The sequence below is a fragment of the Conger conger genome, chromosome 12, assembly GCF_963514075.1.
Source record: "Conger conger chromosome 12, fConCon1.1, whole genome shotgun sequence".
Taxonomy (NCBI): domain Eukaryota; kingdom Metazoa; phylum Chordata; class Actinopteri; order Anguilliformes; family Congridae; genus Conger; species Conger conger.
The window spans coordinates 16,071,481-16,087,072 of record NC_083771.1 but is presented as its reverse complement, the minus strand read 5'-3'; the positions used below and the strand labels follow the sequence as shown (position 1 = coordinate 16,087,072).

Below are 15,592 nucleotides of genomic sequence, written 5' to 3'. Positions count from 1 at the left end.
CAATCCAATTTAGCATTTGGATGAAAGCAAACTGAAAACTGAATTATGAGGTTGCAGTCTCTGTTCACATCGCACAAAGGAACAGAAACGGGAACAGAAACACAACCATTTAAGACAAAGAGAATCTGTCTCTCTCAATTCCTCTCCATGCCACTGAACACGACACCAACTTTATTTATGAAAAGCTCCATCAGTGGCGATGTGATTAATGCTGATTGGCTGGGGAGCGGACGGGTCCCGAGCACGCAGCCCCCCCCCATCACATTACTTCAGCTTTTCTAACTTCCCCACTCCGGAGCACAATCAATTATGCACTGGAATAACAGCCCGGGCCCAGGGCAGGGCGTGCAGGCCGATTATGAGCCTGAATAATTCAGCACCTGCGCTCTCTGCAACCAGGCGCTAGGGCCGTACTCTAGTGCAGTACTCTAGCGCAGTACACTAGCACAGTACACTAGCACAGTACACTAGCGCAGTACTCTAGCGCAGTACACTAGCACAGTACACTAGCGCAGTACAGTAGTGCCACACACTAGCACAGTACACTAGTGCCACACACTAGCGCAGTACACAAGCACAGTACAGTAGCACAGTACACTAGCGTCACACACTAGCGCAGTACACTAGCACAGTACACTAGCGCAGTACACTAGCGCCACACACTAGCACAGTACATTAGCACAGTATACTAGCACAGTACAGTAGTGCCGTACACTAGCGCCACACACTAGTGCAGTACACAAGCACAGTACAGTAGCCCTGCACACTAGCGCAGTACACTAGCGCCACACACTAGCACAGTACACTAGCGCAGTACACTAGCGCAGTATACTAGCACAGTACACTAGCACAGTACACTAGCACAGTATACTAGCACAGTACACTAGCGCAGTACACTAGCACAGTACAGTAGTGCCGTACACTAGCGCAGTACACTAGCACAGTACACTAGTGGGTCAACATTAGTTAGGTAAGAGCAGTCGTCTGGCAGTCGGAGGGTTGCCAGTTCGATTCCCTGCCGTGTTGAAGGGTCCCTGAGCAAGACACCTGACCCCCAGTTGCTCCTGACGAGCTGGTTGGTGTCTTGTATGGCCTATCGCTGTTGGTGTGTGAGTGTGTGTATGAATGGGTGAATGAGAAGCATCAATTGTACAGCGCTTGGGATAAAGACGCAATATAAATGGCAGCCATTTACCATTTAGTGCTGCACCTAGCATCACACTTCACATCGCACCACCCTAGCCTCATGTCTGCACCCCAGGGCATTCTGGATAGCCACCATTGGCATTGCCTTAAAAGCTAAATATCCAGAGAGAGTGATTTTACTCCCCACCCATATGTTTTTCACATGCATACTGTTCTTTCCACAAACAATAGCTTTCTAGTGTCAGGTTGAACTTTCTGTTATCTGGCATTGCGGTTGACTGAACGTGCATCAATTTTCTTTCTCATAAGCTGTAAAAATGTGTATTTTTAATTTGCTTGTTTACAAATTTTATGAATAGCTAAACATTTTACCACCATTGAACAATGGAGTATTTTTTGCATGCAGAATTGTCCTGCTGGTTCAGTGACTCTTTATTATTGAAAATGGACCAGACAAAAACACATTTATGATAAATACAAATCCCTGGTCCTTACTAATATTCCTGAAAAACAAAGTAAACCCAAAACCCATGATTTCAAAGAAACATCCAGAAGGAAATGTGAGCTTTCCAGTACGGCGAGGGGGAGCGTCACAAGATGGTGGCGGGGAATGTCACCTCTTCCAATCCCGTCAGGGCCGCCCTGACCTTTTTTCCCCTCCGTGGCGTGCGAAGGCTCACTAGCCCTGCCCACAGCGAGATCGCAAACAGCCCTCAATATTTCATTGGCTCCCGTAGCACGGAGAACGCTCCAATCAAATGGCAGAACAAGCTTTAGGTCTCCCCTCGCAGACTAAGGTGTCTGAACATGAACTCTGCAAGTCACACAGAGCGAGTAAAAACAGAACGGCCCATGATGTGTTAGGATGAACGCAGAGTCACACAGAGCAGGAAAAAACAGAGAACGGCCCACGATGTGTTAGGACGAACAGCAGATCTGTGTGTGTGTCCGGTATGTGTCAGGACAGGGGAAAGCACTCAATCTTCAATACATTACTGACCATGGATGTGTACACACGCTCACTTAGACCACAATTACACAAACACTCAATTACGCTCTGTACATTCTCCGTTTAACTCTGAGTTTACTTAAAGCACGTGTTCTTTACTTCTTACGAAAGGAAATTAAAAGTGCATGGAAGTAATGGCAAGAAGAAAGGCTAGATCTCTACACTTTTAATCATTATTATAGGTCATTTCTGTCAGAGTAAATTGTGCTGTCATTGCATTGCAAAAATTCTAAGCACCACTATACATCACACAAAACTGAAAAAGGTCCAACAGTTATGCTTCTATTGGACAGACAATTATTTATTTGTTAAAAGTACCATTTGGATTCATAACACAAACAAGCATATAAACTAAAAAAATGTCATGCAAAAAATAACAATAAGAAATATTAAGAAACCATTTCCATTTAAGCTATTAAAAATGTCCTACTACTTCCTTCCTCGATTATTATTTATTTTTGTAGGAGAAACGAAATACATTTTTATATATAATGTATAAAAAAAATACATTTAAAAGAAAAAAGCTTTTAGCAGTCAAAATGAGTTTCGTTCAGAGTACTGGGATACATGCATGGAGTTACAAGGTGGACTGAGCATTGGGAGTACATGACTCTGTGTTTGAAATGGTGCCGCTCTCCGTCTACAAGCGGGAGAATAATGCACCCCCATATTTGGAGATAATCCTCCATCTCTTCATTCTTCTGTTTCTGAATCTCGCCCTTTCTTCCCTCCCTCCACTGTGGTGAAATTAATGCAGTCTATCATTAGGATGATGCAATCTCGAGTTACCTTCTTACTTCTACACAAACACAGCTCTTAAACATTTCCACCGTACTCAAATAGGTTTGCAATTCTATGCGTTTCGTACAATGTATAGGCGAATAGCGACATTTCTATTACATGCATAATAATTCAATGCATTTACCAATATTCATAAGGTGTAAATCCCACTAATGGGGACCAAATTGCGGGACTGTATATAAATCACAAATTGCTCATTTTTCCTTCAGGTGTGCCAGTGTTGATGAGGAATAATACTGGAGATTAATGCACATACCAACTGCATATGCCAGGGCATAGTTTTTTATTTTATTTTTGTTGACCTGTTTCTTGTTCGATCACTTCCTGCCTATCTATCTTTTGTTCACTCTTCCTTTAAATCTGTATGTTCCTCATTCTTTTATAAATCCACAGTGGTACATTGACAGAGGACAAATGACTCATTACTAATGTACAAATTATTTCAGGATGAATATTACAACCGACAATTTAATCACGTTAGATTAACGGCCGGCTCAGTATTTCAGGCGGTTTTGTTTCGTTTGGAAAAACTCGGCAGTAAAAATGGAGGCTGTCGGAGGTGTGTGGCTGTGCCAGGAGAGACTGCCAAATGTCGCGCCAACGCCCCCCCTTCACCCCCCCCTCCATACTGCCCCCACTGCAGACATGGCCCCCTCCCTATCCACCAAAGACAGGCAGGGTTAGTCTAAACGCCGCCCTCCTCCTACCGATCACAGAAACGTGGCCCAATCTAACCAGCTCCACCCTGTTACTCCATCCTGGCCGAGTGAAGGGGATCCTCGTTCTTTGCCGGACCCGGAAGTCGATCGAGGTCCGCCGTGTTTCAGGAAATTCAATACTCAATCCGTTAACTGTTCCTTCAAGGAGCTAGACGCTAGCAGCTAGGAGGCTCCTGAAGATTTCTTGAGCTAGAATACACAAACGCATCCTTCGCGGATATTTTTTCCGGAAAAGCCCGACGTACAAACGACCGACCCGTGCATCCACCTCTCCCCATCTGCCGTGGCTGCAAACTGACTTTTGAAGGAGCGAGGACATTCCATTTGCCCGATTCAAGTTCTCGAATTCCCTCTCCTTCACCTCCGTCTTCTATTCCCTCTCCTTCACCTCCGTCTTCTATTCCCTCTCCTTCACCTCCGTCTTCTATTCCCTCTCCTTCACCTCCGTCTTCTCGACAGCTTTCCCGCCTCCTACGGCGGGAGGGCCGAGGGGCAGGAAAGCAGGAGAAGGAGGAGAAGGAGGAGAAGGAGGAGAAACATAAGCGTCTGGAGCCAGGCCAGGGACCTTCTTCCTGAAACCCGCGTGACGCCGTCACCTGTGCTTATCTCTGGGGCTTAGCGCACTTTAGGGGATTTCCCTGAGCCGCGTTTATCTCATTAAGGCTCTCGCTGCTTTATCCCGCCGCCCGGTGGGACAGGCCCCGGCCCAGGAGCTGAGGGGGAGAGGGGGAATCCGGGGGAGAGGGGGAATCCGGGGGAAGGGTTTTTGTTCAGGAACACAATGGACCCAACGGCTTCTTAAGCCCTCCGGTGACTGCCAGCTAAAACAGCTTGCGAGGATTGCGGTTACAAAGAACCACTGGATTATGGGCCGCATTTCACACTGAAGTCTCTCAAATAATGAAGGAGTAGAAATTAATAACAAAAAAGAATACTTTCTCAGTAAAAATAATACAACATTACCAAAAATGACTGTTCATAGCAGCTTTTAGCAGTTAAAATGAGAGTATTGGGGCACATGCTCGCAGATACAGGGTGGACTGAGCATTGGGAGTACATGTTCGCAGATACAGGGTGGACTGAGCATTGGGAGTACATGTTTGCAGATACAGGGTGGACTGAGCATTGGGAGTACATGACTCTGTGTTTGAAATGGTGCCTCTCTCCGTCTACAAGCGGGAGAATAATGCACCCCCATATTTGGAGATAATCCTCCATCTCTTCATTCTTCTGTTTCTGAATCTCACCCTTTCTTCCCTCCCTCCACTGTGGTGAAATGAATGCAGTCTATCATTAGGATGGTGCAATCTCGAGTTACCTTCTTACTTCTACAAAAACACAGCTCCTAAACAGTCAGAGACATTTGAGGTTTGCAATTCCACTTACAGTACATTTGTACACGCCTGTGAAAACTGCTGATATTCCAAAGATATACTACTACTCCAGAAATAAAGATCATTATTATTATTATTATTATTATTATTATTATAATTATGCAAGGAAGAAGGAATAAAGCAGGGTATGATGACTCCTGAAAGCTGAGGATATTTTTAGCATATCCCCACTGAGTGTAGTTACAGTATAACAGGCAGGCAGTAATGAACTGGGTCACAAATCTGCTGTGTTAAAACTGTGCCGGGTTAACACTGCGCTGGGTCAGAACCTTGCTGGAATAAAACTGTGCTGGGTCAGAACATTGATGGGTTACAACGGTGCTGGGTCAGAACCTTGCTGGGTCAAGACCTTGCTGGATTACAACGGTGCTGGGTCAGAACCTTCCTGGGTTAAAACTGTGCTGGGCCAGAACCTTGCTGGGTTAGAACCTTGTGGGGTTAAAACTGCACTGGGTTAGAATCTTGCTGGGTCAGAACCTTGTTGGGTTAAAACTGTGCTAGGTCAGAACCTTGCTGGGTTTAAGCTGTGCTGGGTCAGAACAATGCTGGGTTAGGACCTTGTTGGGTTAAAATTCTGCTGGGTCAGGACCTTGCAGGGTTAGAAGCTTGTCGGGTTAAAACTACACTTGGTCAGAAGCATGCTGCGTCAGGACCTTGTTGGGTCAGAACCATGTCAGGTTACAAGTGTGCTCTGAGTGCACCCCTCTCGCCATCTCTCACTCCAACTCTCCTCTCTGCTCTGCCTGTGCCCTCTGAATCCAGCCTCTCTCTCCCTCTCCCTCCTTTAAGCACATGCATACTTTCTATGCTGCCTATAGCAGGGAGCTGACAGAGGAACAAAGGGGTCTTTCAGCCTGCTGGCCAGGGCAGGACACAGCTCAGGGTTAACGCTGGGTTAGCACACAGCTCAGGGTTAACGCTGGGTTAGCACACAGCTCAGGGTTAACGCTGGGTTAGCACACAGCTCAGGGGTAATGCTGGGTTAGCACACAGCTCCTCAGACCTGTTCATTTGGCAGCCGGTAGCCTAGTGGGTAAGGTACATAACTAGGACCCGGAAGGTTGGAGGTTCAAGCCCTGGTGTAGCAACGATACGGTCCACACAGTTGTTACATGTGATCCTTGTGTTGCTCCTGGGGGGACTGCCTCCTGCTTAGTCTAATCAACTGTAAGATATTTTGAATAAAAGCATCAGCAACAAGGGGCGACATGGCTAAGGCAGTAAGAGCAGTCGTCTGGCAGTCGGAGGGTTGCCGGTTCGATCCCCTGCCCGGGCTGTGTCGAAGTGTCCCTGAGCAAGACACCTAACCACCAAATGCTCCTGACGAGCTGGTCGGGGCCTTGCATGGCAGCCAATCGCCGTCGGTGTGTGAGTGTGTGTATGAATGGGTGAATGGAGAAGCATCAATTGTACAGCGCTTTGGATAAAGGTGCTATATAAATGCCTGCCATTTACCATTTATAGCTAAATTACAAATTATATGATTAATAATTTATGCTGGGTTATGGATGCAGCCGTGGCAACCCAGTGGAAGAGCAAACAGCAAACGGCAAACACCAGCAACCGGAACAGCACACAGCAAACCAAACACCAGCAACCCAAACAACAAACAGCAAACAACAGCAATCTAAACAGCAAACACCAAACACCAACAACCCAAACAGCAAACAGCAGCAACCCAAACAGAAAACAGAAAACCAAACACCAGCAACCCTAACAACAAACAGCAAACAGCAGCAATCCAAACAGCAAACAGCAAACACCAACAACCCAAACAGCAAACAGCAGCAACCCAAACAGAAAACAGAAAACCAAACAGCAGCAACCCAAACAACAAACAGAAAACAGAAAACCAAACAGCAGCAACCCAAACAACAAACAGCAAACAGCAGCAATCCAAACAGCAAACAGCAAGCCAAACAGCAGCAACCCAAACAGCAAACAGCAGCAACCCAAACAACAAACAGCAAACAGCAGCAATCCAAACAGCAAACAGCAAAAAGCAGCAATCCAAACATCAAACAGCAAGCACCAACAACCCAAAAAGCAAACAGCAAACCAAACACCAGCAACTGGAACAGCAAACAGTAAACCAAACACCAGCAACCCAAACAGCAAGACAAACAAACATACAGCTAACTGCAACTCATGAGAGCTCTGCATAAAACAAAGCTGAACGGGGGTGACATTTTTGTTTTTATTTGGAGTGGGGGTCAAATAATGAAAATTTGGGGATTTTTATGGTAAGAGATTTTACAGCCCTCTTATGAATCTCAAGAGATTAAACTTTTCAGAGCATCTGTCCCCAACCAGCCAATCACCAACCCCTACTCACCCCACAACCGCCTCTCCCCTCACATGCATAATAATAATTAGCTATTAAGCTGATGCTTTAACCCAAAGCAACTTACAGTTGATTAGACAAAGCAGGGGACAATCCTGTGTGAGGTTAAGGGCCTTGCTCAAGAGCCCAACAGCTGCATGGATCTTATCACGGCTACACCGGGGCTTGAACCACCAACCTTCCAAGTCCCAGTCACTAGGCAACACATACCCATCAACTACCTGAAATCCAATTTTGGAGAATCTCGAGAGCTGGGAACTGGAGACTTTAGGATGAAAACAAACCAAGCCTGACTTCGGAGAAAAACTATTTATCACACAGCAACTTTCATATTAAAAAGATGAGCACATAAACATTCTGTAATGCTTCTGGGAAATGATTCTCTGATTTCCAGTATGAAAATGCCTTTGACCGCATTGCGCCCAGTTCACTCACTGACGTGTTGCAGTATCGGATTTCGGCGCGCCCGGTGACTGTGCTCCCTGGCCTGAGCCCCTGCGTCAGCCATCCAGGACTAATCAAGTGCCCTCTATGAAAACGGGGACGCTGGAAACTAAATAAAGCCAGTACGGGGATCATTATTTCCACTGAACCTCCATTCACGCCTCTGAGTGGAAAATAGTATTACAGAGCCCATGCTTCAGCTTTTCCCAAAACAAACCCAGGAGAGATGTTAATGGAGCGTGGAGAGGGACAGAGGTATCCAACACACACACACACACACACACACACACACGTATATACACACACACACACACAGACATGTATATATATACACACACACACACACAGACACGGATATATACACACACACACACACAGACACGTATATACACACACACAGACACACACAAACAGACACGTATATATACACACACACACACAGAGACACGTATATACACACACACACACACACACACACAGACACGTATATACACACACACACAGAGACACGTATACACACACACACACACACACACACACAGACACACACACAGCTACTCATACACACAGACAGAGAGTCATACACACACAAAGACACAGCTTACATACACACACTCACTGCGTCAGCTGTGACACTTTCCTCTCCTAAACCACACTGCAGCACAGAGTCTCCAGGGTGTGTGTTTAATTGCGGTGCACAGGACCGCAGCAACACAGGCGACCAAAGCCAAGCTAAATACGGGTCACCTCTGAGTCCTCTCCCAGCTAACAGCAGTGCAATACAGAACCAAGCATCACGATGCGCCCCGTCACCATGTAACGCACTGTCACTGTGTAACGCACACCGTCACTGTGAGACTCACCGTCACTGTGTAACACAGCGTCACTGTGAGACACAGCACTGTGTAACGCACCATCACTGTGAGACACAGCACTGTGTAACGCACCATCACTGTGAGACACAGCACTGTGTAACGCACCCCGTCACTGTGTAACACAGCACTGTGTAGCGCAACCCCGTTACTATGTAACACAGCACTGTGTAACGCACCCCGTTACTGTGTAACACAGCACTGTGTAACGCACCCCGTTACTGTGTAACACAGCACTGTGTAACGCACCCCGTTACTGTGTAACACAGCACTGTGTAACACACCCCGTCACTGTGTAACACAGCACTGTGTAACGCACCCCGTTACTGTGTAACACAGCACTGTGTAACGCACCCCGTCACTGTGTAACACAGCAGTGTGTAATGCACCCCGTCACTGTGAGACGCACCCCGTCACTGTGTAACACAGCAGTGTGTAATGCACCCCGTCACTGTGTAACACACCGTCACTGTGTAACACAGCAGTGTGTAACGCACCCCGTCACTGTGTAACACACCGTCACTGTGTAACACAGCAGTGTGTAATGCACCCCGTCACTGTGTAACACCCCGTCACTGTGTAACACAGCAGTGTGTAACGCACCCCGTCACTGTGTAACACACCGTCACTGTGTAACACAGCAGTGTGTAATGCACCCCGTCACTGTGTAACACCCCGTCACTGTGTAACACAGCAGTGTGTAACGCACCCCGTCACTGTGTAACACACCATCACTGTGTAACACAGCAGTGTGTAATGCACCCCGTCACTGTGAGACGCACCGTCACTGTGAGACGCGCCGTCACTGTGAGACGCACCCCGTCACGGTAGAATGCACACCAGCTCTACTGGAGGCAGTGAGGATGGCAGTCAGAGGATCTGACGAGGGGGAGACTAAAACTAAAGAACCAGACAGAGCTCCCCAAGCACAGAATCCCCCTCACCAAACAACTCCCCGCTGACACACCGGGGAGTACGACTCGACCAGGACACACTGCATATCCACATGAGCCGAAAAGTGCTTTTTAAGGACCCCCACAGCGGAGACATGACTCGACCCGGTGACATGCCGCTACTTGAGAAATTATGTCAAAGACTGCATTACACAGAGGCCCATAGCACCTTCATATCTTTATGTCCTCTCTTAAAGATAACAATGTGTAACAAACCAGTCTCTACACTCACCGAGCACTTTATTAGGTTTTTATTACTTATTTTTCCTACTTCCACTGCTGTAGCCTATCCACTTAGAGTTATGATGTGTTGTGTGTTCAGATATGCTCTACTACATACTACTGTTGTAACGTGTGGTTATGGGCGTTACGGTCACCTTCCTGTCAGCTTTGACCAGTCTGGCCATTCTCTTCTGTCTCTCATTAACAAGGTGTTTCTGTCTGCAGAACTGCTGCTCACTGGACTTTTTGTTTTGTTTGTTTTTTTGCACCATTCTTTGCAAACTCTAGAGACTAGTGTGCGTGAGAATCCCAGGAGATTTCTGAGATACTCAAACCACCCTGCCTGCCACCAACAATCATTTCACGGTCAAAGTCACCGAGACATTTTTTTCCCCATTCTGATGGTTGATGTGAACATCAACTGAACCCCCTGACCCATATCTACATGATTGTAAATGGTAAATGGTTGGCATTTATATAGCGCCTTTATCCAAAGTGCTGTACAATTGATGCTTCTCATTCACCCATTCATACACATATTCACACACCAACGGTGTTGGCTGCCACGCAAGGCACCGACTAGCTCGTCAGGAGCAAATGGGGGTTAGGTGTCTTGCTCAGGGACACTTCAACACAGCCCAGGCAGGGGATCGAACCAGCAACCATCCGACTGCCAGACGACTGCTCTTACTGCCTGAGCCATGTCGCCCCCATAACTGTAAGTATTGCACTGCTGCCACATAATTGGCTGATTAGATGATCGCATGAATAAGTAGGTGTAATAAAGTAAAAATGTTCCTAAAAGTGCTTGGTGAGTGTATATTTAATGCATTCACTGTGCTACCCCATAAACCACACTCACAATGTAATATGCTACTCTGCTACAGTATTGGGGAAATGTTGGTTGAATGTTGTTTACGAGAATACAAAGTCAAGTCTCTCTTAGCTCCAATGATAACAGCCAACTACACTTGAACAAAGATAACAGTAATTACATTTTTCAACTTTTACAAGTCAAATACGAAGAAAATCAATCAGAAATTAGGCCACATTTCCAGATCAATGAGTTACTATGTGCAAGTAATTTTTCTGTGATGATTTCATTTCTACTGCTGTTTGGTGCGATGGATGCCCATATTTCTGTAAGCCTCCAGTAGTGGTTAATTGTGCAATGGGATACAGCCAGGCCCTAGTGACATGAGCAATGAGTGCTGTGCTCCTACCATTATTATTATTATTATTATTATTATTATTATTATTATTATTATTATTATAGCAGAAGCAGCATCACAAGAATAAAACCCATAATAAGCATGACAAAATTCTCTCGATATGTTTCAGACGCCACCCACACATTAATGGTCTGAATTCAGCAGACGGTGAAATATCGTAAACAAACGACAACGAAAGATGGATACATTTCGTGCACAACAGCTTTCATTTGAGCGACTGAAAAATAATTACGGAGGGAGACCATTAAGAACAGCTGAAAGGACAGAGTGCACTTTGCTTGGGTTTAGACGAGGCTGGGTCTGTCAGACAATTATGTTCAATAGCAATAGCAAATAGAAAGCAGGATGAGCAATTAGTAAACATGTAGTGACAAAGAGAGAGAGAGATAGAAAAATGTATTGAAATGACCGACCACTGCACTGAACTTCATATACTAATTATTTAAATCACGCTTTTGTGAAGCGTAAATGCGCTTCTCCGAAATGAAGCTTTGCGTTTTTAAGGCGGATTACCCAAACTCACTTCAGGCAGCCTAGCCTGTAGCTACAGAAAGAAGGACGAGTTTTGCTCTCTGTCTGAAAAAGGATACTCTTGTTCTGTGTAATGTCATTTATTTAAAGAGTAGGCTATCATGACAAATCTGATATCCTGGCAGCGGTCTCTATGGCACATCATGAATTACTTCCCATTTCAGTGTTCCCCCACGGAGTGTCATCTCAATGCGGTCGAACCGGGTATCGCACGATCCATCACCACAAATCAAACGCACGTTCGTTTTCAAGAAGGATATGTACAGCGCATAAGCCACTCCAGGGGCTAGCTGTCTGAAACCGGGTTGTGTGTGTGTATAACCGGCACAATGCGAGGTTTAGAATGCAGGTAACCCCTCCGTTTGTCAGCTCTGATTCGCACCACACTCCCGCTAAACAGAACCTGGTCACCAGCTCAGCTCCAACTAAGGCACTCCAGACAACCGTCATCCACAAGGAGAAATAATAGAATATAGCCTACTATCTGCAATTCTCTCTCTCTCTCTCTCTCTCTCTCTCTCTCTCTCTCTCTCTCTCTCTCTCTCTCACACACACACACACACACACACACACACACACACACACTTGCGACAACAGTAGGCAAATATCTTAAAATGCAACTGCATTCTGTCTATCATACCGCGTTATACAGTGCCATTCCCCCCTGTCGGTAATTGACTATTCATTTTGCAGATACAATCATTTAAGCGCCACCGGCACAGTTAATGATGTATATGAGTACAATATGCGTACAGTATACAGGAAGCCAGAGACCAGCCATGGGCGTTTTTGATCACACGCTTTTGTTTATATATCTTGCCACTGTTTTAAGTTTACATTTTTGACAGTATATTTTACTTTTCGCTGAAGGAAGTGTCGCGGCATCTGGCTTGAATCACTTGAATAATTTATTTGGCAGAGCTGTTATTTCAAGAGCAACTGCCAGTCAACGGGAAGAATGCGTAGCGAGAAGAACGAGAGTGCGTGTCTATCAGTGTCACGGATCGGACAGAGCCAGGCTTTGTGTTCATGCGTTTCAACAAAGCAACACAAACACTTGGCCGACTGTGCGACCAGGCAGACCTAAACAATGTGGGAACTATCTTTGTAGCGATCAAGAAAATTCCCGAGTAGCCTGAATCCATAGACAAGCAGTTTGCTATATAGTTAAAGACATATAAACCTGCATTCTGTAATGAACCCTCCCAATTTTTAGAAAATAACTGGATATATATTTAGGCTTATATTGTAATCCACATAGCCTACTACTAATGTATTTTAATCGAATTGCTCTTTGTGTGAGGGCATTCAATGGATGTTACTTTAAAACTTCCACTGCATAAAACATTATCCCTCTGAGACATTTTGAGTATTGATTATGCATTGATGCAGTATATACTGATGTTTTCGCGACAGTGGCTATTTTTGGGACTTTTTTTTTGGTTTCTTGGCAGGGTAAACATTTCTAGGCTACATCACATTGTGAAATGACCCAGTTTAACCGAGTTCTGATGACTAAAACAATTAGCTGTACTTAATCTATTCTCACACTGTCATTTAGGCCTAATGTAGGCTATGTATACCCTCTAGTTCTATTTAAATTGAGTTACTTGTCAGCTTTATAATAATTATATTACCTGGAGCAAAACGTTTTCATAGCACAACCTCGTTAGCACTTACAGATTTAAGTACTCCACGAAAAATTACCGTTTTGGAGCTATACTTTTTCCAGATACAATTTACATTACAAGCCATATGTATCTGTGCAGAGTTTTGTTTGTATACAGCACTGACTGGGATTGTGTATATGTATCGAGCACAATGAATGCAGATATTGCATTCTGCATTTTCATCACAGAAACTGCTCAATTCTTGGGAAAGTTTTCATGGCCCATATTACAAATCTAGATAGCGAAGAAAACCAACACATTAAAGATGAGAAACTGTGCTGCTCAAACGGGCTGCATTATGTCTCAAATGCGGATTATATTCACAGCATATATGCATGCCACCGTTTACAGATGTGCCTTGTATTGTCTGAATGCAGTGGAACTATCCTGCCATATATCGACTGTGATTTGCGTCTTAAACGAAATCCTTATTTTATTTATTTAAGTTGGCCCATTCAGCTCAATAGGCTACACATCACATATTCACACTTGTAAAAGAGCCGTTTTCAGCATAACAGAGCGTAGCAAACGGCCTGCAGTGCAATATTCGCCTACTGTCCATATCGAATGAGAGCTACACGTGGATTTTGCCAAACCAGATCCGTGAGATTCGGGACGCTGGTAGACATAGGATCGTTTAATAAGAATGACGTTTTAATGATAATGCATCCCTGATCGCACACGGAGAAAGGCTAAGTGCACGGGATGTGCGTCTATATTTCAGAGATCCTAGTAGCTTATGTGGTTAATGTTTACAATCTGACATGGTCAAATTCCGTGGTCAATAGCAATGTTGCTATGTATTTATTCCATTCACTCGCTTACCCACTATGAAATATAACCTATAATTCCAGAAATTCTTAGCACGCCATCCACACGAGGCTGGTGACCTGCGCTTCTCCAGTCGGTCCGCGACAGTGTGCATCTCACCTGGGGTTTGTCCTGTTCCAGTAGACGGCGTAGCGGTCGGCAACCACCTTGGAAGCCGGTTCCTGGCTGAATACAGACATCCACAGGAACAGAAACACGAATATTATCATGTCCACTTGCGGCATCGCGACTGAAGTCCGATCCGCGACCCTTCTCTACGCTGCCTTCCGTCGGAGCGCAACTTCAGTTAGAATTGATCAAACGGCATTCGCATCTGTGCTTTTACGTCTATTAATCGCATGTGTTGGTCTGCACTGTTATATTGATTAACGGCTGCCGATACCACTCTTCCCGGCGCAAAGTGACTTTCGGCAGACGCTACTGTAGGGTTTATATCACTTGAAAAAGTCACAAATTCCTCGGAAACCATGAGCGATTGCGAATGTAACGTTATTTCGCCAACAACACAACTGAATGCGGACTGGGGATAATTCCGTATCAGGGGTGCGAGGTTTTGCAACCCGACAGAAATCCTGTTTGATGATGCAGCCCAGTTGGAGCAACAAGCCCGTCAGCTTTGACTGTTACACATTGCACTTGAAGACTTGATCGCAACAAAATAATCCAAAAAGCACAACGAAATCAGCGGATGATCCAACAACGGCGCCCCATGTGATAAAATAAAAAAATAAAAAAAGGCACTATTGCATCCAAAAGTGAAGAAAACTTGTCTGCGCATAGAAAGCCATTCACGGTTAATTCAAATGAGCAGCATATAAATACGAAATAAATCTAATATCTTCGTTGTTCTTACTAGAAGTTCACGTCGTTTAATTTACATTTCTAGTAACTTTTCAAAGCAATTTAACAAAAAACAAAAAACAAAAAAACAAAACAAGCAAAAAAACACAAAACAATCGAGAAAGCCAGCAGTTTCGACTTGTAGTCTTGCGGGCGCTTTTCTGGAGCAAACCCGAGTCGTGTGTCCTCTCAGCGGTAAGGCAAGCGAGGCCGGGGGGTGGGTGGTGAAGGGGGGGGGGGGGGGGTTCGCGTCCCTCGCAGGAATCGGAGGCGTTCTCACCCGCCGTGTGGCACAGCACCCAGCTCCGAGTCCCAAATCTGCAGGCGAGTGGGCTATTCCGATGCTACAATCGCGACAACACCAGCGGAACAAAAAACAAACACTGATGGTTGCTTCTTCTGTGCTGGCTGGACAGCCGGAATGAGAAAGGTCGCAGCACGAGCGGCTCCGCTCCCAGACTGTAGATGAGGGTTCGAGTTCAGCGACGAGCAGGACACTGCCTGTCATTGGTTTGAATTCAGAATGGGCGTTTCGCTCACCAAACAAAACCCCTCCTTCGAGAAACGACACTGTGTCTTTGCTG

General features: G+C 45.4%; 1 protein-coding gene across 1 annotated transcript in view; it reads right to left on the bottom strand.

Annotated features, from left to right (window-relative positions):
• The window catches only part of LOC133142405 (ephrin-A5b-like), a 66,230-nt gene extending 51,121 nt beyond the window's left edge, over nucleotides 1-15,109 (bottom strand). Inside the window, exon 1 of the mRNA XM_061263598.1 lies at nucleotides 14,268-15,109. Within this exon, the coding sequence (XP_061119582.1) occupies nucleotides 14,268-14,392 (125 nt within the window). The 5' untranslated portion in view covers nucleotides 14,393-15,109. The remainder of the gene's footprint in view (nucleotides 1-14,267) is intronic.
• Between the last annotated feature and the right edge of the window lie 483 nt (nucleotides 15,110-15,592).